We start from the raw sequence: 23,565 nt of genomic DNA on the forward strand, positions 1-23,565 counted from the left end.
GCAGAATCCGAGACCAGGGAGAAGAGTCGGTGAAAGAAGACTGGAAGAAATTTAAGGACTATTTACAGAAATATTGCAAAATTAAGGAACTTTAGGAAGATGTTGGATAGAAACTAAGAGGTTTTTAGCTGTTATGCTTTAAGAGACATGGGAAAAAAAAGGTTAACAATTGGGTAAAAGATTAATGGTAAGGATTTGCTGAACCAACAAATTGAATTGGAATACAAAGAAGGGAGGTATGAGGAGGTCCGGGGAAATAAGAGTAAGGAAGATAGGTTATGGAACATTATTGTGTTTTTAACTGTTTTATTTTGTACGTTTTTTCTTATTTTCTACTTTTTTGCTGTATTTTAAAACTTTATACTTTTTTCTTTGTTTTGTATTTTCATGTATTTTTGTGAAACCTTAATAAATATCATTATAAAAAAAAAAAAAGGATAACATTTTGCCCATCTGACAAAGCTGTATTTCTAGTCCAAGACTGCTTGCACCTTAGGCAACCTGTTGGCCTTTCAATGTGTCACAGGGCTCTTTGTTCACCTTGCCGCAGTCAAAGGGTGTATTTGAAAGATTCTCTCTCTCCGACCTCTTAAGTAGGTCACATACTTACATACTTGCTTTGATAGTAGTAGCTGAGGAAGCGTCTTTAGCCTGGGGGGACATTATTTATTTGTTTGTTTTAATTTACTTCATGAAATTTTCATGCCACTTGATTGTTAAAAACAACAACAAAGAAACGAAACAAACAAAAATCAAAGTGGTTCACAAAAAAAATGGAAATCATCAAGAAAAAATGTTTAAAATGTACAGAAAGTTCACACCAACTTTGTAAGTGACTGGGTAGGCTTGTTCAAACAACAATGTTTTTAGCAGGTGCTGAAAACAATACAGTAAAGTTGCCCCGACTGGTATCAATAGGCAGGGAGTTCCAAGGTTTGGGTGATGCGGCACTAAATGATCAAGCTCTTACAAATGCGAAGCATACCCTCCAACATTTCTCAGATGAAAATAGGGACATCCTATCCAACATTGGGAAGCTTCTCCCTTGCAACATAAGCCACATAAGCGGAATGGGCTACTGGGAGAACAGGATGCTGGGCTACTTGGGCCCTTTATGGTCTGATCCAGCAGGTATTTTATTATAAGGAGGAGGAGGTCCAGAGTGCTCTTGTCAACCGACCACTTGCTGAGGTGTGGGGAGAATTGCTCTCGCACTCAGGACCTGCTATGGGCTTCCTGTAATGGGCTCTGGACTTTAACTGCTATGTGACCAGCCAGCCCAAACTCCCAGGATGACCTTTATAGGTGTGTGCAGATTAAGAAATCGAAGGTGGTTGTTCCACCTGCATGGAAAACACTATTAAAATGATTGCTCTTATTTAGGGCCCATAAAGGAGGGTTTCATTCCCCCCTCCACCCTGCATTCCATCCTTCCTTTCTGTGACCAAAGATGACTAGCTCCGGGAGTCATGGTTAATGGGTGTGCTTCTGCAGATCGTAAATCCAACAGAGCCCAACCACAAGGAATGGAGCGATTAGACAGGTTTGCAGCCAGATTTACTGCCTTCCTCGGCTTCCCTTTTAAATTCTGCATGTTGACAGATTAATATCTTTCCTTACAAGCTGCTGCAAGGCACAGACGGGGCTGGGTGGAGGAAGCACAGAGAGAAAGGTGGCAATGCATATGTGGAATATATATGTGTATGTGTGTGTAAGGCTGTCATCAAGCAGCTCTCATTGAAGCTGTAGCATTGCATCACAATCCTGGCTTTGGACTGCAGTCAGAATGCAGGGGAAGTTCTAGGGTAGGGGATCCCAAAGTGGCCAGCAGGATTCCCAGGGGCCAAGAGGCAAGGGGGAATCACAGGTGCGATGGAGGTGTCAGTGTCTATCAGACTCTAAAAAGCCCCTATCACTGGATCAAGTTCAACAGCTTAGTTGAGTTCATTAAACTAAATAGTTTTAGCTGGCTTCGGAATAAACATTCCATTAACGGTTACTGTTTTTGATTGGATTGTGTTATTTTCTTCCTTAGTAGGTCGTGCAAAGCGCTATTCTGAATGATTCTTTATTTTAGAGTAGCAGGCACTAGGTATGAGTTTATGGAATCCAAGGGGGTGCCCCCCCCCCAAAAAAATTGGAAACCACACTCCTTACTGCTTTGCACTAAAGTGTTTTGGGTTTGTTGCTTAGCTGGAATAGAGAACCTGTGGGCCCTAGTGGTTACAGCATAAGAAATATTTAGGGATGCGGGCCAAATTTTGTCCTCGCTCCGGGTCACCATATTACCAAAGTCCGCCCCTGGTTAGAATGTCAGATTAAGACCTAGGAGACCAGGTTCAAACCCCCATTTTGCCAGGGAGCTCCCTGGGTGTGACTTTGGGGATGAGGTCACTGCCTTCCCTCAGCCTAACCTACCTCACAGGGTTGTTGTAAGGATTAAATGAGGAGGGGGAGAACCACGTGTGCCACCTGGTTTTCCTTGAAGGAAAAATATGTCATTCAAATGTAATCGTAATAGTGACTGTCAGAAAGTTTTCCTGATTATCAGTGATGATAATGCAATGATAAAACTGAACACCCCCCACCCCAATTGTTTGCTCTGGCCCTAGATCTATACCCAAAGGTGCCACGTCATTTGATGTCCGTGGAACTTCCGGGCTTCGAGTCTACGTCATCTACAACCCCAATGTTGCCACAGCATCTGAAGGTACAAGGTGGCTTCTCGACTCGGACGTGGAAGTGGTCGTGGCTCTAAACGGACCCAGCAGCGCTGTCAATGACAACAAGGTGAGCAGGGAGCAGCTGGGCTCCTCTGAGAGCCTGGCAACCATACCTGGGAGCCAGCCTTTGACCATGTTGCGGTGAGCAGCGCAGAGTGTCGCAACAAGGGAGGTGCGCTGGATCCAAATGGATTTCAAACCCAGTCAGGCTGATTGTTGTATAGTGTTTTGAATTACAGTGGTACCTCGGGTTAAGTACTTAATTCGTTCCGGAGGTCTGTTCTTAACTTGAAGCACCACTTTAGCTAATGGGGCCTCCTGCTGCAGCTGCGCCGCCGCTGCATGATTTCTGTTCTCATCCTGAAGCAAAGTTCTTAACCTGAGGTAATATTTCTGGGCATAGCTGTCAACCTTCCCTTTTTTTGTGGGAAATTCCCTTATTCCAGCGCCGTTTCCCGCTGCTTCCCGCTGCTATCCCGGATTGTTAGATATCCCGTAGACTGTCCCCGGGACAGGTGAGGTTGCTGATCCCTTATTTTCAAATCTGAAAGTTGACAGCTATGTTTCTGAGTTAGTGGAGTCTGTAACCTGAAGTGTATGTAACCTGAAGCGTATGTAACCCAAGGTACCAATGTACTTTTGTAAAAGAAAAGAAAAGTGGCTAACAATACCCATTCCGCATTTGTAAGAATTCAGTATTTTTACTATTTTAACTTTTTGGTATGTTTTAAACCAGGGGTGAGCAAACTTTTTCAGCAGGGGGGCCAGTCCACTGTCCCTCAGACCTTGTGGGGGGGTGGACTATACTTTGAAGGGAAAAAATGAACGAATTCCTTTGCCCCACAAATAACCCAGAGATGCATTTTAAATAAAAGGACACGGTCTACTCATGTAAAAACACACTGATTCCCGGACCGTCCGCAGGCCGGATTTAGAAAGCAATTGGGCCAGATCCGGCCCCCGGGTCTTAGTTTGCCTACCCATGTTTTAAACTATCGTTGTAAATTATTCTGGATAATTTTATTGTTTAAGCTTTTTGTAAACCGCTTGGTGTGTTTCCCCCCCTTACAATCAAGTGGTGTATAAAGTTTACGGAATATCTAACTAACTAAATCGAACCTACCTTCCAGGGTTGTTGTAAGAGGTGATGAAAGCAAAGTGCTCAAGGCACCCTTATACCAACAGTCGTGCTCATCTTCTGAAAGCCTGTCCTTTTGGATACAAGCCTGAAGGGAACCATGAGACTTAGGGAATAAAAAGATGAGGAGGGGGGGTGCTTACTTACTTTTCAGAGTATTCCTGTTATGAGAAAATCAAGACTGAGATAGTGGTAAGGGTGGAAAGTCAGTGATTTAGAGGAGAACATCACATGGACAGTGGAGAATAAACAGAGGTCCACATTAAACGGTGGGGTGGAACAGACCATGTTGCTGCCATATGGGACTTGCCATTCTGTGTGCTATTTAAACCTCGCAAGAAAAAAAATTAGGTGTCAATGGCATTGTTGGGAATGGCTGCTTGAGGGTTTCCCTTTGGGGCACCTGGTTTGGCCACTGTGGGAACAGGATGCTGAACTAGATCAGAGCTATTGGTCTGATCGAAACTGCAGGGCTTTTCTTATGTTCTTATGACTGGGTACTGTGTCTTTTTGCAGGTTCGGGTTTCATACTACGGGCCAACAGGGGACACCCTCATTGCCAATGCTTGGTTGTACATCACTTGTATGGGTAAGTAACGACCAGTCCTTCCACATTCTCACTCATATTTGGTATTCAGATCTAGGGCCGTCTTTAGCAGATGTGGCGTCAGGGTGCAAATATCTGCCCAGCGCCCCCAAATTACCACAGATAGGGGGGGGCTGAAGCTGCGCACTGCCAGCCATGGGGGGGGGCGCAACTCTCCCCCATGACGCTGTGGGAGAGTAATCCCCACAGAGGCTTGGGAAGGAAGCTGCACCCCTCCCAAGCCTCCACAGGAGGAGAGTGCAGCTTCCCTCCCAAGCCTCCTTGGGAGGAGAGTGATCCCCGCAGAGGCTTGGGAGGCAAGCTGCACGCCCGCCAGCCATAAGGTTGGCGGGGCACAGCTGACGGGCGTGCAGGGAAAGGGGAGGCTGCCGGCAAAGCTGTGCAGCTCCTCCACTCACTGGGGCACCCCTGAGAGGGCAGCGCCCTGGCGCGATGCACCACTAAACAGCTCTAGGCTTTTGGTGCAACACACACACACAAATTCCTGGATTCCAAGATCCAAGTCTGGGGCAAGTACTTTTGGCAAGAAAACCCCAGCACAGATTTATAATCACAACATATGCACCAAAGTACAGCATGGAAATATAGGCTGTTAGACCTGTAAAGGCTCCTGTGGGTTCCAAATTTCCCCTTTCCCCCAGCATAGAAAAAGGCCACACATTTGGTAAGTTAAAAATAGTTTACTTACAAACACTCCAAAGGTCAGATTCATGTGCTTTTCCATATAGCATTCAGAAAAAGTTGCACAGGTACATTACAGTGGTGCAAGTTCCTAAATCATTGGTATAGTGGCTCATGAGAGCCATACAGTTGAGCTGGAGCAGCTAGCTCAAACCTCTTTACATGTTGAACTTCTCAGGTAGACTGGGGGTGAGCAATAGGTTTCATTTTCTCCCAAGGTAAGGGGAATTGACCTAGCTAAGCCTGGCATGGCAGCTTACTCTGTGGTACTAACCCCCTGGGCCGCTTGGGGAGGAAGGATCGCGTATAAATGCAATAAATTCAATAAAGTAAAAATATTCATGCACAATATCAGATATGTAGCCTGAAGTACTAACATGATTATCCCCCCATCCCACCCCAATATATTGTCAGCTATCTCTCTGGACGCTGATACTAGCCGAACTGGTAAGGTGGATGGCAAAGCAAGCAACAAGGTAAGAATGGCAGAGTTTCCTATGTTTCTGTCAGTCCAGCCTCCTGTTCTCACAGTGGCTGAACAAATGCCCCAATGGGAAACCCGCAAGCAGGACCTGAGCACAACAGCAGCCCTCTGCCCTCTTGTGGCTTCTAGCTACAGGTGCTCAGAAGCATTGCTGCCTCTGACCGTAAGGACAGAGCAGAGCCATCCTGGCTAGTATCCATCAATAGCTCTGTTCTCCATGAATTTGCCCAATCCTCTTTTAAAGCCATCCAAGTTGGCAGCCATCACTGTCTCCTGTGGGAGGGAGTTCTGCCGTTTAACTATGTGCTGCATAAAGAATTACGTCAACAGATATGCTAATAGATCCGTATCTGCCAAGAACAGTCCCCACCACACCTTTTCTGCCCTCCAATTTACCTTGGCCAGGTGTGAGGCTCAACACTCCATGCTGTTTCTGATACTGTAGCTAGTACAAAGTCATCTTGATGATTAGTAGCCGTTGATAGCCTTGTCCTAGAATTGCAGAATTGTAGAGTTGGAAGTCCCATGGACTGCAAGAAGATCAAACACATCCATTCTTAAGAAAATTAGCCCTGAGTGTTCACTGGAAAGACAGATCGTGAAGCTGAGGCTCCAATACTTTGGCCACCTCATGAGAAGAGAAGACTCCCTGGAAAAGACCCTGATGTTGGGAAAGATGGAGGGCACAAGGAGAAGGGGACGACAGAGGACGAGATGGTTGGACAGTGTTGTTGAAGCTACAAACATGAGTCTGACCAAACTGTGGGAGGCAGTGGAAGACAGGAGTGCCTGGCGTGCTCTGGTCCATGGGGTCACGAAGAGTCGAACACGACTAAACGACTAAACAACAACAACAAGAGTTGGAATGGACGGCCTAAGGGGCATTGAGGTCAGGAGTCACAGCTAAAGCATCCCTGACAGGTGGCCATTCAACCTCTGTTTAAAAACCTCCAACAAAGGAGAGTCCACCACCTTCTGAGGGAGTCCATCCCACTGTTGAACAGCTCTCACCATTAGGAGATTCTTACTAAGGTTTAGCTAAGGAGCAGAAAACAAGCTTGCTCCATCTTTCACATGGCAGCCCTCCAAATATTTGAAGATGGCTTCACTTCTCACACAATGCAGACTGTGTAAAAAAAGGGAGCTTATTTCATCTGACCTGAACATTCCAACATTTAGCTTTGTCAGATGACTCCTTTAAGGTCTATTATGGTGAGAAGGCAGGAAAATTCCTGTCTACTCTCTCCACATCGTGTATGCACAATGCTAGTAGCAAATGACAGTCCTATCCCCTCTGGATTTATCCAGTAAGGATGCAACTTTCTCACTATACTAGTTGGCTGAAGAATGCATGTGGCAGTATGGAATGGAGTAAAAATAAGTGAGTTAGACCACTGGTTCATCTAGTGTTGTCTACACTGAATGGGAGCAGCTCTCTAGGGTTTCAGGCAACAGTCTGTTCCCAGCCGTACAGTGGTACCTCCGTTCATGAACTTAATTCGTTCTGGAAGTTCGTTCTTACACCAAAAGCATTCTTAAACCAAGGCGCGCTTTCCCCAATGAGGCTTCCTGGTGTCGGGGCCCTTCCACCGGTTGGCTTCTGTTCGTCTTCCGGGGCAAAGTTCGCTAGCTGGGACACCTATTTCCAGTTTTGCGGAGTGCATTGCCCGAATCATTCATTAACAGGACTGTTCTTAGACCGAGGTACCACTGTACCTAGAAATGCCATTGGGAATTGAACCTGGGACCTTCTGCATGCCAAACAGGTGCTCTGCCACTAAGCGGTGGGTTAGAAGGTCCCTGCTTGGTTCCTTATACAGAAGATGTCACCTGAAAACTGAATTAAGGTTCCAAGCGATAAAATCTACCTACCAGGCATAAGGACGGTGATGCCACTTTTCAGACAGTCTTTTGTTGGATGAAGCTTTTGGGATCTTCCTCCCAAAAAAACCTACTGCAAGAGACAGAGAGATTTTCGCATAACAAAATGGTCTTGTAAATGCCCTACGTTGGATTTACTTGCACAATTGCAGCTTTGCACAGGTGGTGGGAAAACAAATGGAGAACGGGAAGGAAATGGTCAGAAAGAGATTTTGCAGGATCTTGCGAAGACCTCACAAGATCTTGCGTGACCTTCTGCAAGATATTTGCGTGCAGATCCCCCAGAACATAAACCCTGCATAAGTTTTGTGCCTCCTCTTTTGCATCTGAATGGGGCCTGAAAAAACCTTTATTGGAACAGGGTGGGGTGGGAGGGCTGTGTTGACTAACAATCCGGACTTAGCCACTGGTTCAGTTGAACATGTGCATATCTAAACCAGCAGATCAAAAACTTGTTGTCCTCCAAATGGGGGGCAGGATCTGGTTTCATGGATCCGCCTTGGAAAGGGGTCTGTCTGCTGGAAGCAGAATGAAAGAGAGTAACGAGAGGCTCGGTCCCCCCCCCACTCCAAGGCACACAAGAGAGACCCTCTTATATATCATTTGAGAGGAAGCGATGAAATTCATTGTTGCTGTTTACCCTGCAGACAAAATGGTCTTGGGGTCCCCAAGGAGAAGGAGCGGTTCTGCTGGTCAACTGCGACAGGGATGGCCCGAGCTTTGGAGACATGGACAATGCCTATCCGTACGTCCGATCCCACACAGGTACATGCTGGGGCTAAGCAGCCAGTGTGGTGTAGTGTTTAGAGTGTTGGACTAGGAGCTGGGAGAGTCCAGGATTCACTCCCCCCCCCCCCCTTGGCCATGAAGCTCACTGGGTATGGCCTTGGGCTAGTCACTGCCTCTCAGCCTGACCTACTTCACAGGGTTGTTGTGGGGATTAAATGGGGAGAGGGAGAACCATGTATGCTCCTAGGAGTTCCTTGGATAAAAAGGTGGGGTGTAGATGTAATAAATAAAGAAATGCTCCTTGAACCCTGGCCTTGCAGCTTGATGGGAATAAGCTGGTGAAATCCGCATCCCTGCCCGCAAAGGCCTACAACTTATTGCAATGGGCAAGAATGGTTCTAATAATAATAACAATAACAACAGTAATAATAATAACCCAGGGTGGGTTATTACAATGATTTAAAATACAAAATTAAATAAAAAACCTGCCAAATATGCACAAGCTCAGCAACTCTTGTCTGTTTGGCATTAATTCAGATTCTGTAGCCAAATCCTGGAATTAAAAATAAGGAAAGAGTACAAACCAGCCCTCTGTATCTCTGCAGTGCTCATTGGCATAGCCAAGATTTTTGTTGTGGGGTGGGGAAGGTTTTTTGTTAGAGGTGGCAGAACCTCAGTTTGCTATATATTTTTATTGGTTTTTAATTATTGGGGGCAGCTGCCCCCCTGCCCCCCCCCGGCTATGCCCATGGCTGTGCTCTCCATTTTTCCCTCTTATGGTGACCAGGATACGGGGAGGGGAAGGACCAGCACTGTCAGCTCCCGATATCCCCAAATTTCATAGCATCAAATGAAGCTTCATCTCTGCACCTCTGAAGTCAAGTTTCATATGTGCACCCCTGCAACGAAGCTTTGTACGTGCACCTCTGCTGAAGAGACCTTTGAGGCCATTTCCCAGAGTCAACAGTTCTCAAACATCAACCCCTAGTTTGCACGAACCTTTGGAGTGGGTTGATATATAACTGGAAAGGCAAACTCAGTCAGAATACCCCATCTAGGGAGGCTGGAAGAGCACCTTGATGGTGACCTATTCTGACACCTAAATCCTTGTCCCTCCTGTTTTTCCAAGACCTGCAAGACTTGTCGCTTCTGATCCTGAACACCCATGGCCCTGCTGGCGTCTTTGACACCCACAAGCTGGTCCTTCACATCTCCCTATTCGATGCAGCCAAAGTGAGAGTTTTCCACGCTAGAGGTGAGTCCCCAGTTCTTTGCTCTAATATCTGCCCTCTGGTCTGGCAGAATCAACAGGGGGATCCTCCAGACCTGTTACTTGAGCATCCGTCCTGATTTCCTTGTGCAATGCTTATGCAGAGGTCAGACAATGCGCAGTCTTTATGGTGCATTTGTTCTGCTTTGTTTGCAGAAAACTCATGTGGATATTAGACTGCATCCAGTCTTTATTGTGCATTGATTCTGATTTGTCTGCAGGGAGGTTATACAACAGCAAACTTCCATCCTGCATTTGTTCCAGTTTGCTTGCAGGATATTATTTGCATGACTTTCCCTGTAAATATTATAAATAAACACAACAAAATATAATAACAGATGTCACGTGGCTTACTTTCACTGCAGGCGATGTGTCATTCTCCAACTACGAGCATGTGTTGGGGGTGGACAAGCTCTCCTACACCGTGGGACGCACCGATGGGAAAGGGCAGCACACTTTCTACGTGGAGGGCTTGGCCTTCCCAGATGCTGACTTCAAAGGCCTAGTTTCTTTGAACGCGACACTGCTGGAGCACTCAAGTCAGGTACAATCCTGATGAGGATGGTGGAGGAGATGGGAGGCCATAATTTCCAACTGCACCCATGCTTCCAATAAGCATCTGGTTGGCCATTGTGAGAACAGGATGCTGGACGTGATCCCAATGGCCTGACCCTGCAGCCAGACTCTTCTGATGTTCTCTCTCCCCCACCCAACTCTTACTTTCCACAGAATTCGCCAGCCACACCTGTTTTCACAGACACTGTGGTTTTCCGAGTGGCTCCCTGGATAATGACCCCCAACACACTGAAGCCATTGGAGATATTTGTCTGCAGGTTAAAAAACCACCATATTTTTGTGGGTGGCGGCAGGGTGTGTGTGTTGTGGGTGGAGCAGTGGGTAATGGTGTCATTTAGGATGCTAAAACCAAGCTGCTGGTTAATGTTCAGATGACTATCATTTCCTAGGTTTCCAGCCTTTAAATGGATTTTGGAGGTTTTCGAGCAGAGGTTGGATGCCCATCTGCCAGGGATTCCTCACTGTGATACCTGCATTGGGGGGGGGGGGGTTGGACCAGATGACCCTTGGGGTCCCTTCCAACTCCATACTTCTACGATTCTATATCTCATAGTTTCCTTGGAGTTGCACCTGGTGCTAGTCCTGCTCAGGGTGGAGCTACGGAAGTGACTGAACATGGCAAACATAGGTCCATTCATTTCCTCTCTGACTAGGACTTAGCTGAACATCTCAGTGCTAGAGGAAACAAGTCCTGGGAAACGTGTGTGTGTGTGTGTGTGTGTGTGTGTGTGTCTGTGGACCATAAGTACAGTGGTACCTCAGGTTACAGACGCTTCAGGTTACAGACTCCGCAGAAATAGTACCTCAGGTTAAGAACTTTGCTTCAGGATAAGAACAGAAATCGTGCTCCGGCGGCACAGCGGCAGAAGGAGGCCCCATTAACTAAAGTGGTGCTTCAGGTTAAGAACAGTTTCAGGTTAAGAACGGACCTCCGGAACGAATTAAGTACTTAACCCGAGGTACCACTGTACTAAGCTAATTTGAGAATGGTTCACTTCTGCAGTTGAGCTACAATGGCTTCCAAAGTAAGGGAGTCAAGGGCTACTAGCCAGAATCCAGCTATGCTCTATCTCAACAGTCAGAGGCAGTAATGTTTCTGAATGCCAACTGCTGGGAATCACAAATGGGAAGAGATGCTGCTGTGCTCATATCCTGCATACAGGATTCCCATTGGGGACATCTGGTTGCCCGCTGCGAGAACAGGAGGCTGGGCTATATAGGACACTGGCCGGATCCAGCAGGCTCTTCTCATGCTCTTAATGGTCCTCCAGGGCTGTCTCTACCCAGGGGTGCAAGGGGTGAGGGGCACCCAGGCGCTGAATTCGGGGGGGCACCTGCTGCTGAAGCTGCCTAAGTTCTTAACCGCGATCAGCAGTTGATCGCTGGGTCATTTCCATTCTCTTTTGTGGAAGAGCTGCAGAATCAATGTATCCAGCGGCATGCCCTAGTGGCGTCGTTCATTTTCGCATGATCACAAAAATGGAAGATGGAGCTATCGCTGCCGCTTTTTATTTTTTCATGTTAGTGGTTTTAACCTCCTTAAAAGCTGAACAACTTAGACTTGTACCCCTAAAAAAAAAGCTCAACAACTTTGACCTGGCTAAAGATGGCCCTGTGGTCCTCGTCTACATAGTTTTCTTTCCCTTTGCATCTTTTTCTCTTTTCCAGCATTGAAAGAGGCACCAACCCCAACCAGACATTCCTGGAGGCTGTGAAAGCCCTGGCACAGAAAGCTGGCTGTAAGATGACCATCTGCCCAGAGATTGAAAATCGGGGTGACCGCTGGATCCAGGTACCCTCCTTGAAGCTGTACATCCCTGAGGCCAGGTGGGGCACCTGCTGCCACCAGAAGGTCTCTGCCTTCCCCATCACTGCCTTCCCCCAGGTCTCCCAATACACACTCCAGCAGTTAAGGAAGGGTGAATATTTGTTTGCTCACCTTAAGGCACAATTGCTAATTTGCTGTTTATTGGACCTGTTCATAGGATTTTGTAATTCTTGTATATTATTGTTTTCCTTTTATTATTTTCATTGGCTTTGTTCCCTGATCTGAAGAACAGGCTGCAAATGCTTTAAGTAACTAGTAAGTGTTAAACCCATTTGGGGAAAGAGGGAAGAGTGTTTTTGCAAACAGATTTTTAAACTGGTCATTCCCAAAAGGATACAGCACCTTAACCAGTGGGGATCCTGATCCATTTCCCTCCCCTCTAACAGGATGAGATGGAGTTTGGTTATGTGGAGGCCCCCCACAAGTCCTTCCCCGTCGTCTTTGACTCCCCCAGGAACCGAGGCCTCAAGAAATTCCCTTTCAAAAGCATTTTGGTAAGCCAGGCTTCTTCAGCCCTCAGCACATAACTTCTGTTACTGAAAGCAGATGCTTCCATCAATAGCATTAGAAAAGAAATCTAAATATCATGGCTGTGTTTGCACGGAATGCTAAACTGAGGTTTGTTCAATAAACCACACTTTGTCTCACAGATGAACAATAAGCCATGACTTGTTTTCTCCATTTTCAGTGGACAAATAAAGTAAAAGAAATGGGGGGGGGGGATGAAAAGGTGCATAAAACTTTACTATGCTATACAGAGAAGAGTATACAAGTCACTATAATTTCTATAAATGCATTGCAAATATCATTATATTTATCCATACACAATCTGCGACTAAAAGCAATCATTTAATATGTTGCAAGAGTTGTCTTAGCTTCTTGATTTCCGGTTTTTCTTGTCTTCTGCTCTGTTGCTGGAAGAGATTATGGGCTAGGGTGGCCAAACAAACCATGGTTCAGTGAGGCTTCAGACAAAATGCCAAGCCACTTTGAAAATGAGCCATAGTTCTTAGCAAAAAGGAAACAATGGCATGACATTTTGGTTTGCCACCAGAAAACAAACCACAGTTGGTCTGCTGAGCTGGGTTCATACAAAACACACTTTGGCTAAGCAAACCATGGTTTTGTGTTGCGTACAAACCAGGCCCACGTCTTCCTTGAAAGAGCCCAGGATGGTTATGTTTCTCTCACCATCCACCCTACTTTCCCCCTAACAATAGCCCTGTGTGGTAGGTTAGACTAGAGAGTGATCTAGGCCTGAGGTCACTTGAGGAAGTTTCATGGCTGAGAGTGGATTTGAACCCAACTTGGTCTACCACACTGGGTTAACATAAGAACATATGAAGAGTCTGCCAGTGACTCATTTAGTGCAGCATCCTGTTCTCACAGTGGCCAACCAGATGCCTGTGAGAAACCTACAAGCAGGATTTGGGCACAAGAGCCTTCTCCCTTCCTGTGGTTTCCAGCAATTGGTATTCAGATGCATTGCTGCCTCCAACTGTGAAGGTAGAGCATAGCCATTTTGACTCATAGTCATGGATAGCCTTATCTTATCCCACGACTTTGGCCAATTCTCTTTTAAAGCCAACCAAGTTGAGGGCCATCATTGCTTCCTGCGGGAGGGAGTTTCATAGTTTAACCATGTATAGAAGGACTTATAGAAGGACTTCCTTTGATGCGTCCTGAACATTCAGCTCCATTGGATGTTCAAGTATTACGAGAGAGGGAGAAACAGTAATGAATTTCTATGGGTCTACTCTGAGCAGAATTTTGTTGGCTGCAACTGACTTTATCTGTACACTGCCCCTCTCAATGCCAAATAATGAAAGCACATCTCTCCAGATTAAGTAAGATTTCTCACCTTCCTCTCTGGAAACAGAGAGCATTTTTCAGACACAGATTAGAAGTTAAAGGCACATCTTGTACAACACCTTGCCTTCTGTATACTTGCCTATGCTCCTATTTCTCCTTGCTGTGTTTCCTTGGAGGGCCCTGATTTTGGGTACGTGACCCGAGAACCCCGGTATGGACGCGTATCCAGCCTGGATTCATTCGGGAACCTGGACATCAGCCCTGCCGTGACGGTCAAGGGGAAGGAGTACCCACTGGGAAGGATCCTCATTGGCAGCAGTTTCCCAGGGTAAACCACCAAGTTCAAAATAAAAATAATTACAATTATAATTCCCCACCCTTGCTTGTAGAGGTGGGGGAACACTGCATTGGAGGGGAAGGGTTTCAAGGCTTGCCATTCAATTGTTAACTGAAAATAATTGGGGGTGGGGGAAGGGTCATATCTCAGTGGTAGAGACTCTGCTTTGGATGCAGAAGGTCCCAGAGTCAATCTTCAGCAGCATCTCCAGGTGGACCTGGGGAAAAGACTCCCTGCCTCATCATATGTAGAGTGATTGCCAGTCGGGGAGCCTTTGGCCCTCCAGATATTGATTTATTCCTTGCATTTATATCCCAGCTTTTTCTCCCAGGGACTCAAGATGCCATACATGGTTCTCCCATTCTTCCTTTAATCCCCACACCAACCCTGTGAGAGAGGTTGGGCTGAGAGGCAGGGATTGGCCCAAGGTCACACCCAAGAAGCTTCATGGCACAGTGGGCATTTGAACCCTGGACTCTCCCAGGTCCAAGTCCAACACTCTAATCACTATGCTATTCTGGCTAAACCACAACTTGTATCATCCCTGATCATTGGCCATGCTGCCTGAGGCTGATGGGAACTGGAGTCCAACAATATCTGGACCCCACCCCCCATGATCTAAGGTACCAAGGATGCTCCAGAGAAAGCAATGATGACATAAATCCAAGTCTTCATCAGGGGATGAATCAGAAAGTCAGTGCCTTGATGCTGGATACCATTCAGATATTTTCTCTGGGAAAACCTGGTCTAGCAATTGTTTTGGGGGAGGCAAGTACTAGGAGTAGGTTGTCATGAGGCTAACAAAAGCTTTCCTGTGCTGTTCTGTGCTTGGTTAATAAAGGTAAAGGGGCCCCTGACCATTAGGTCCAGTCATGACCGACTCTGGGGTTGCGGCGCCCATCTCGCTTTATTGGCCGTGGGAGCCGGCGTTTGTCCGCAGACAGCTTCCGGGTCATGTGGCCAGCATGACTAAGCCGCTTCTGGGGAACCAGAGCAGTGCACGGAAACGCCGTTTACCTTCCCGCCAGAGTGGTACCTATTTATCTACTTGCACTTTGACGTGCTTTCAAACTGCTAGGTTGGCAGGAGCAGGGATCGAACAACGGCAGCTCACCCCATCGTGGGATTTGAACTGCGACCTTCTGATCGGCAAGTCCTAGGCTCTGTGGTTTAACCCACAGCGCCACCCGCATCCCTCGCTTGGTTAATAAGAAAACTTTAATGTAGGAGGATCTCATGGTATGAGGCCACCTAGAGACCCAAGCACCTCCCAACTCAGACAGAGGCAGCTGGGAAGATGTTTGCTGGGAAGGCAATGCTGGCTTCTGGTTCTCAATGAGTTCCTCACCACCAGATACTGCAAAGATGCATCGGGCTACTCATGAGAGCATAGGAAACTGCCTCTTACTGAGCCGGGTCCCTGACTGGCAGCAGCTCTCCAGGGTTTCAAGCAGGGATGCTTTTTCTAACACAATGAATTTTTGTAATTTATTTCACTATTAGATGCATTTATATGCATGCATTACCATAGTATATGCGTTTCTGTACACATTGTTTGACCAGAGAACAGTGTTGCAAAATTAAAAAGAAATGCGAATTTCAGAAGGTGGCTGTGTTTTGGTTTGGAAAGCTCAAATCATGTGAGAATCAAATGCAAACTGAATTTATTTTCCCCCATCACTAGTTCTAATCCCACCTTCTATTCTCTCTCTTTTTCTCTCTCCTTCCCTCCATCCCTCCCTTTCTTTTAAAAAAAACCCTGCCTCATTTCTTAGGTCTGGCAACAGGAAAATGGTCAAAATTGTCCGGGATTTCCTCTATGCTCAAAGAGTCCAACCCCCTATTGAGCTCTATTCTGACTGGCTCACTGTAGGGCATGTGGATGAGTTCCTGACCTTTGTTCCGGCTTCCAACAGGAAGGTAATGATCCTCAGGGAAGTGCTTTGACCGGCTTCCTTTTCCATATTTGATACTTTATACCTTATTAGCTCTGCACTGGAAAAGTCACTCTGCTGGCTTCTCTCACGGAGCCCTATCCCTGTCCCCAGTCTCTGTGGGAGGGCTGCAGCCTCCCAGAAAAGCTTTACAGGGGGATTAGACAAATTCAGGGAGGGCGAAGCCATCAGTGGTTACTAGTCACAGTGTGTTACCTCTGCTGTTGGAGTCGGTATGCCTCTGAATCACAGGAATCACAGGTGAGGAGAGTTGCTGTCCTGCTTGTGGGCTTCCCATAATGGGCACCTAAATGGAGGACCCAAATTCTGCCCGGCAGTTTACCTTTCTCATTTCTCTTCCTGCAGGGTTTCCGGTTGCTCTTAGCCAGTCCCGCTGCTTGCCTGAAGCTGTTTAGAGAGAAGCAAAAAGAAGGTTTCGGAAATGCTGCCCTGTTTGAAGGTGAGGACAGAATCAAAGAATGGTAAAGTTGGAAGGGACCCTGAGGATCATCTAGCCCAACCCCCTGCAATGCCAGAATATGCAGCTGCCCCATACAGGATTTGAACCTGCAACATTGCTGTTGTCAGCACCATGCTGTTACTGCTCCCTTCCTGACGGGGCTCACGAAAGCCAGCATGTTTTAAAATTTGTGGAAACCATTTCCCTTGCAGGTCTCGGGAGAGTGGGGCGCATTACTCTGGATGAGCTCCTGGCAGACAGACTTTTGCACCGTGACAGCAAGTATGTGCAGGTAAACCGTTATCAGAGTGCAGGTGGATCTGGACCGTTTCCATCCCACCCCACCCTGAATTTGCAGTGCGGTTTCCATTCCACCTCAGTTCACCTTTTGCAAAAAAACTACATTATTTGTCCTGCTGTCCGCCATGACACAATTATATAATATCCATAACTAATCACATGATTGTATTGTTGCTATGTTCTTCCATCCCATCATTTCAGTGCAAAGGAAACACAGTGCAAAGGAGGGGAAAGGGAGCAATCAATTATGTATCATTTGCAGATGGAAAGCAACATAAATACCTATTGTGCTTGCTAGATTGATTTCCGTTCCAGAGGTGGGACAAATAGGCAAAACCTGGCCATTTCTGTTCCCGTTAATAGTGAAATTGAGCAATTGTATCTGGGTTGAGCCCTGGCATCTCTCTGAAGTCACACCCTGCGTTAGATCTGCAATACATCTTCCCTGGAAGAGAAACACATTTTGTTTCATTTCTGTCATCAAGTAAACAATGTTTACTTACCACAACTTCCCCTGGCAAATGGTTTCTGTGGTCCAACTCGCTTAGGTAAATGTCTGTCTCCCTTTTTAGTAATCTCCTTTCCGCACTCCTAGACCTTGCCACCAGGATCTTTCTGCATCCAAAGACAGACTTTCTGTTATTTTTCAGCCCCAAGTAGGCCTCATAACACTTCTCAGAAACTTTCACAAATGACAGCTCCCAGAAGCCGTGACTGTTTCAAATGGCATCGTAGTGCTTTGAATGTCTGGCATGAATGTCTGGCATCCATCTGAGCCTTTGGCCTTGCTGGCCGGGGCTGGTGGGTGTTGGAGTCGAACCACATTTGGAGGGCCATGAGTTCCCCCATCCCTGAACTAGACCCTCACTTGCCTTCACTGCCCCTGGCTCCCTCCATTCCCCCTCTGCCTTCTTTTAATGCTGGGCTGGCCAACCTGTGGCTGAGCCCAGACTACAACTCCCATCTTCCTCCTCCCTGACCACGCTGCCTGCGGCTGATGGGAGCTGGAGTCCTTCAACACTATCTGGAGGACACCAGATCGACGAAGGCTATTAGGCCTAGGGATGGCTGAAACTGTCCATCTCAGTTTCTTTCATTTTTCCAGTTTTCAGTTCTCTGCATTGCCACATCAGTGTGCCAAGTGTGATGTGCGTCTTTAAAAAGCCTTCATGAAAATTTCAGCAGCAGTTCAGTGTGGATTTCTCCTAATATATACATTTATTCATGCAGTCCCCCCACTTTTTTTGCAAAGCCTATGTTCCCTAATATTTAAATATCCCCAATATGTTTATTTTTCCATGTTTATTTAAATGTCATAAGAACATAGGGACAGGCCAAACAACTTCCTCTTCTCACAATCTCTGACCAGAAGCCCCAAAGGAAAACCCACAAGCAGGGTTCCCTACTTTTGAATGCCATCTTCATTATCGTATGCATTTTTACGCACACTTTACCTCAGCATATGCATTTTTTTGGTACACATGGCTGGAGATGTACATTGCAAAATATGGAGAAATGCAAATTTGGAAATTTCGGTTCCTGTCTTGTTTCGGAAAGTGCGAATAAAGCAGATTCTTCTTTAAAGAATAATCCCCCATTCATTAGTTAGGCTGACAGAAAACAGTCACTTTGCAAAACACAAATTTCCTTTTCACGGAGGCCAAATTTCACACTAAGAATCACAAACCCCAATAGCAATGTAGCCTAACACACCAGTCACACTCCTATCGCCTCTTGGATTTTAAGAAGTCAGTTATGAACAATCGCTTAGTTGACATGGATCAAGATCCCTTCCTTTTGCTGTTCAGTCATCTTAGTCATGTTCAACTCTCCGTGACCCCATAAACCTTGGAAACTTCTCCTTTTTATGTCCATGGAGTTTTCTTGGCAATATTCTGGAGTGGATTGCCAGTTCCTTCTTCAGGTGGATCACATTTAGTCTAAACTCTCGGCTATGACCTGTCTATCTTGGGTGGCCCTGCATGGCATAGCTCATGGCTTCTTGGAGTTATTCAAGCCCCTTCGCCACGACAAAGCACTTCCTTTTACCCGCTAACAAAAACATGTTGTTTTTTTTAAAAAAACAACCTGATCCTTTTAAAATAAAAGCTCACCACCTCTTTATAATCTTCCGGGAGATAATCGCAATAAGGAAAGAGGAAGATGTGGATTTATTTCTCGCTGACTGACAAGGGAAGTGCTGTTAAGCGTGATCTGTGCTATAACACTCTGAGGTAAAATTTGAGGTAAAATGTGATGCCGAGCCAGACATTTATGGTCATTTATCTCCTAACCACACCAAATTCCCCAGCGATTATGAAAGAACAACTGTGGTTAGCTAAACTGAGGTCATCTGGAGATAAAATAAAAAGGCACGGCTAAGGTTTTTCGTTTTTTTACCTCAGACATGGATAAGGGGCATAGATTGCTCTCCTGACCTAAACAACAATCATGAAGTAAAATGGGAGAATTACAAAGTGCTTCAGTTCATGAGGCTGTTTTAAATGAACAAGACGGTTGTGGCAATTTCTACCACCACAGTCGATTAAAGTGATTTCCTTTGCTTTATTTTTCAGAAAGGGGGTAGCCAAGATGGCGCCCTCCTGGTGCTGAGGGACTACAACTCCCCTCATTGACAACCCTTGGGCCCTGATGGCTGGGGATGAGGGGAGTTGGCGGCTACCTGCAGGACGCCATGTTGGCTGTAGCTGTGGTAGAATATAGTAAAGGCCATGAGGAGAACCTGCTGGGTCAGGCCAGTGATCCACCCAGCCCAGCGTCCTGGTCTCACAGCGGCCAACCAGGGGCCCATTTTGTGGGAACCCCACAAAAAGGACCCGAGCGCAACAGCAAAAGTCCCCACTCATGATTCCTAGAAACTGGTATTCGGCAACAGGCGGAGGCAGAGCAGAAGAGCCATTGTGGCCAACAGCTATCAATAGCCCTCTCCTCCATAAGTCTGTCTTTTTAAAGCGGGTGGCCATCACTGCAAACTGTGGCAGTGAGTTCCACAGTTTAACTCTAGAAGTCCTCGATTTCATCTGTCCCGAATCTTCCAACATGGATGTCCACAACGTCTGGTGTCCCAAGAGAAGGAGAACAAGCTTCCCTCCCTCCACTTTCTCTGCACCACATGTAGTTTTATAAACTCTCATGTTGCCTTTCGCTCGGCTTTTCCCCTGGTCATTTGGGTCGCCCTTTTCTGGACTTTTTCCAATATCTTTTTTGAGGTGAGGCGACAAGAATGGTACACAGTATTTCAAATGCGGCTGTGCCCTAGATTTGCATGGCTGCATTTATACGTGAACACTACCCTGAGGCGAAAACCAGAGCGAAAGCTCTTGCTTGCTAAAGGTACAGTTCCCACATCATGGGGAACCACAGCTAACAGTTTGCCTCTGAGGGCTCTTTCGATCCTTCCCAACTGAAGGAAACAAACCCTGCTCCCTGGCGTAACATTACATCTAGCATAAAAGCGTAGAATTGGAAGGGACCCCAACGGTCATCTAGTCCAACCCCCTGCAATGCAGGAATCTCAATGCAGATGGCCATCCAAGCTCTGCTTAAAAACCTCCAAGGAAAGAGAGTCCACCATCTCCTGAGGGAGTCCGCTCTGCTGTCAAAACAGCTCTTACTGCCAGGAAGTTATTCCTGATGTTTGGTCAGAATCTCCTTTCTTGTAACTTGAAGCCATGGGTTCGAGTCCTACCCTCCAGAGCGGGAGAAAACAAGCTTGCTCCATCTGTCATGTGACAGCCCTTCAGATATCGGAAGATGGCTATCCAATCTCCTCTCACTCTCCTCTTTTCCAGGCTAAACAGACCCAGCTCCTTCAAGCTTTCCTCATATGGACTGGTTTGTTAAATGGGGGGGGATCTCGGCTGCAAATCATGGCTTACTGGAATCAAGTCTAGTTGCTATCGGTTCACCAACCTGGGTTTTGAGTTTTCTTTCCTCCTGGCACAAGGCCTGCAGAGTCAAATTGATCAGGAAAACGCTGTCCCAGGAAACTATTTACGGTGGTTGTGTGAACAAGACTGATGCGAGGCAAAAATAACAACAAAAAACTACCCTGAAGTAGCACTAACACATAGGGCCCCTTTGGAAGATCCATTTTATTGTGCATTTGTGATGGTTTGGACTTGTGACGGTATTGGGGCAGTCATAAGCAATCCCAGTCTCCAATGCATTTGCACCTTGCTGCGTTTTGGGGGCTTCGTTTCCAATCCATGCATATCCCATAATTTACAGCTTTTTATGCCACAAGCATTCTGGGTATATTTTCACCCTAGAGCCCCTTGGACAACAATAATGTGGTAGCAGTTGGGGAAACATTGTAGAACAGCTAATAAAGCCAGTGTAGTATAGTGGCTAGAGTGTCAGACTGGGAGAGACCCGGGTTCAAACCCCTCACTCAGCCATTAAGCTCATGGGGTGGCCTTGGGGGCCAGTCACTGCCTCTGGGCCAGACCTAACTTGCAGTGTTGTTGTGGGGATATAATGGGGAGGAGGGGAAGCATGTTTGCTACCTTGATCTCCTTGAAGCAAAGGTGGGACAGAAGAAATGATGATGATGATGATGATGCAGAATAAATCCACCAGTAATGCAATATTATTGTGTCAAGAGCATGTTGCAAAATATGCACACAATACTGTAAAACACTAATCTGGAGGGGCCTGTGATTTGTTATTTAATATCTCAGGAACTTGTGGTTGTTGTTTTTAAAAAAAACCTGTTACTTGCTATCCTGAGCTTAAAAATGCATGACAGCTTTGCTGTCTTCAGGTGCAAATATTCAACATGAAACAAAGCGGGTTTTACAGCCCATGGGGAATATTTTGCATCGTCTTCTTTCTTCCAGAGTTGCATCGACTGGAACCGGAGCATTTTGAAGCGGGAGCTGGGCCTGAGCGAGAGAGATATCGTGGACATCCCTCAGCTGTTCACTCTGGAAGACTCTACAGCGACCGCCTTGTTTCCAGACATGGTGAGGGGCTTTCCTTGGCGTTTGTGCAGAGGTGTCCAGCGCAGCTCAAACCTTTTCTCTGGAAATTGGCTTCCGGAGCAGTAACCCCCAGAGAGCTGCTGCCAGTCAGTGTAGGCAGCACTGAGCTAGATGGGGAGGGGCCATAGCTCAGTGGCTGAGCAGCTGCCTTGCAAGCAGAAGGTCCCAGGTTCAATGGCATCTCCAGGTAGGGCTGGGAGAGGCTGCCTGCACCAAAATCCTGGAGAACCACTGCGGGTCAATGTAGACAATACTGAGCCAAATGATTTGACTCAGTGCAAGACAGCGCCCTGTGCTCCTTTTGAAACCAGTCCTCGCTTCAGACCCATGAGGACTGGAAACTTATTTTACTTTTAAGCGGAGGCATAACTCAGTGGTGGAGCACCTGCCTTTCCTGCAGAAGGCCCTAGATTCCATCCCAATGGCATCTCTGACTAAGAGCGGGAGAGACCCTCTGTCTGAAACCTTGGAAAGGCGCTGCTGCCAGTCAGTGTAGTGAACTGTAGGCTGGATGGATGGTTAGACTCAGTAGAAGACAGCTTTCTACATGCTGAACTTTAGCTAGGATGGCAGAAAAACCAACCCTGACTGTTGCTTTTGGTTGTTTTTGCTCTGCCTAGGTGAACATGCTCGTCTTGGGGAAGCACCTGGGCATCCCAAAGCCATTTGGCCCCATCATCCATGGGCAGTGCTGCCTGGAAGAGAAAGTCCGCTCCTTGCTGGAACCGCTGGGGCTGAACTGTACCTTCATCGATGATTTTTTCTCCTACCACATCTTGTCTGGCGAGGTCCACTGCGGCACCAACGTCCTCCGAGAACCCTTCTCCTTCCACTGGTGGGACACAACACCTTGAAATTGGTGGGGGGAGCCTCCGGGCCCCTTCGCCACACTCTTATTTCTTCAGTACTTCTGGGCAGAGAAGATGCCTGAAGGTTTCAAAAGAACACCATCTTCTCCAGCATGTTGGACTTCAAAAATGAGAATCGACTTGGGTCAAAAACCCCACTTAAACATGATGCACTAAACTTACCCAAACCACAAAATTATGTGAAAGATTGGCAGGGATGGGGTAGATGGGCAGAATTCTTTGGCAGAACAAGTATTTTAAAGGTTGCATGCAACTGAAACCTACTCAGAGGAGACCCACTGAAAGAAAGGGGCATGTTAGTCATGCATTGCAGGGGGTTGGACTGGGTGAGCCTTAGGGTCACTTCCAGCTCTATAATTCCATGATTTTTTGTTCATTAGCTCCAGTGAGTCTACTCCTAGTAGGGCTGGCATTGGGTGCACTCTTACTTCGGGGTAAGTCCTACTGGACGCAGCAGGGATTACGTCTGAGTAAACATACACAGGACCACAACACGTTCTCTCCCCTTCCCATGAGGATTTTGCAGAGCAAGGGATGGCTGTTCTCTGCAAAGCCAATTGTCTTAAAATAAATGCATTTCCAAAGAATTCTAAAATGTATCGCTCAGTTCATTTCTAAACTGAAGTCACATCTGACCAAGAATTACACCCTTTGGTTAAACATGACAGAAGTTCAGAAAAAGGAAGTCTTCATTCAATAGATTTTAAAAAAAGAAATATATGTCATATTGCCTCTGAAAATCACTTGTCCAAACCACTGCAATGGAATTAACGAATCCCTGACTGGTGGCCATCCTACCTCTGCAGAAAACAAGCTTACTCCATCTTCTGTGTGACAGCCCTTAAGATATTTGAAGATGGCTATCTACTCTTATCTCAGGCCCCTCTTTCCCAGGCTAAACATAACCAACTCCCTCAAACATTCCTCATA

At 46.5% G+C, this 23,565-nt stretch overlaps 1 protein-coding gene and 1 long non-coding RNA gene across 4 annotated transcripts in view; one reads left to right on the forward strand and one right to left on the reverse strand.

Moving 5' to 3' along the window:
* The window catches only part of LOC308483759 (protein-arginine deiminase type-1-like), a 40,655-nt gene extending 17,433 nt beyond the window's left edge, over positions 1 to 23,222 (forward strand). The window contains exons 2-16 of the mRNA XM_081017959.1: positions 2,613 to 2,790; positions 4,378 to 4,450; positions 5,564 to 5,625; positions 8,162 to 8,279; positions 9,373 to 9,498; positions 9,879 to 10,057; positions 10,243 to 10,346; positions 11,758 to 11,881; positions 12,304 to 12,411; positions 13,906 to 14,057; positions 15,842 to 15,986; positions 16,367 to 16,460; positions 16,673 to 16,752; positions 21,623 to 21,748; positions 22,387 to 23,222. Coding sequence (XP_080874085.1) covers positions 2,613 to 2,790; positions 4,378 to 4,450; positions 5,564 to 5,625; positions 8,162 to 8,279; positions 9,373 to 9,498; positions 9,879 to 10,057; positions 10,243 to 10,346; positions 11,758 to 11,881; positions 12,304 to 12,411; positions 13,906 to 14,057; positions 15,842 to 15,986; positions 16,367 to 16,460; positions 16,673 to 16,752; positions 21,623 to 21,748; positions 22,387 to 22,620 — 1,903 coding nt within the window. The 3' untranslated portion in view covers positions 22,621 to 23,222. The remainder of the gene's footprint in view (positions 1 to 2,612; positions 2,791 to 4,377; positions 4,451 to 5,563; positions 5,626 to 8,161; positions 8,280 to 9,372; positions 9,499 to 9,878; positions 10,058 to 10,242; positions 10,347 to 11,757; positions 11,882 to 12,303; positions 12,412 to 13,905; positions 14,058 to 15,841; positions 15,987 to 16,366; positions 16,461 to 16,672; positions 16,753 to 21,622; positions 21,749 to 22,386) is intronic.
* On the reverse strand, positions 440 to 19,987 carry LOC308483799. Of its 3 annotated transcripts, XR_013989783.1 has the most exons (7): positions 19,161 to 19,987; positions 17,043 to 17,205; positions 16,344 to 16,408; positions 7,506 to 7,587; positions 6,030 to 6,163; positions 3,847 to 3,949; positions 440 to 651 (listed from the first exon to the last, which is right to left on the reverse strand). It is a non-coding gene; the product is annotated as an uncharacterized lncRNA (long non-coding RNA). The 3 variants fall into 3 exon arrangements; XR_013989784.1 differs by lacking the exons at positions 440 to 651; positions 3,847 to 3,949; positions 6,030 to 6,163; positions 7,506 to 7,587 and adding an exon at positions 12,697 to 12,848 and having other exon boundaries at positions 16,217 to 16,408; XR_013989785.1 differs by lacking the exons at positions 440 to 651; positions 3,847 to 3,949; positions 6,030 to 6,163; positions 7,506 to 7,587 and having other exon boundaries at positions 16,011 to 16,408.
* Positions 23,223 to 23,565: the final 343 nt, after the last annotated feature.

This window comes from Podarcis pityusensis (genome assembly GCF_964106645.2).
Source record: "Podarcis pityusensis genome assembly, chromosome: 8".
In the NCBI taxonomy this organism is placed as follows: domain Eukaryota; kingdom Metazoa; phylum Chordata; class Lepidosauria; order Squamata; family Lacertidae; genus Podarcis; species Podarcis pityusensis.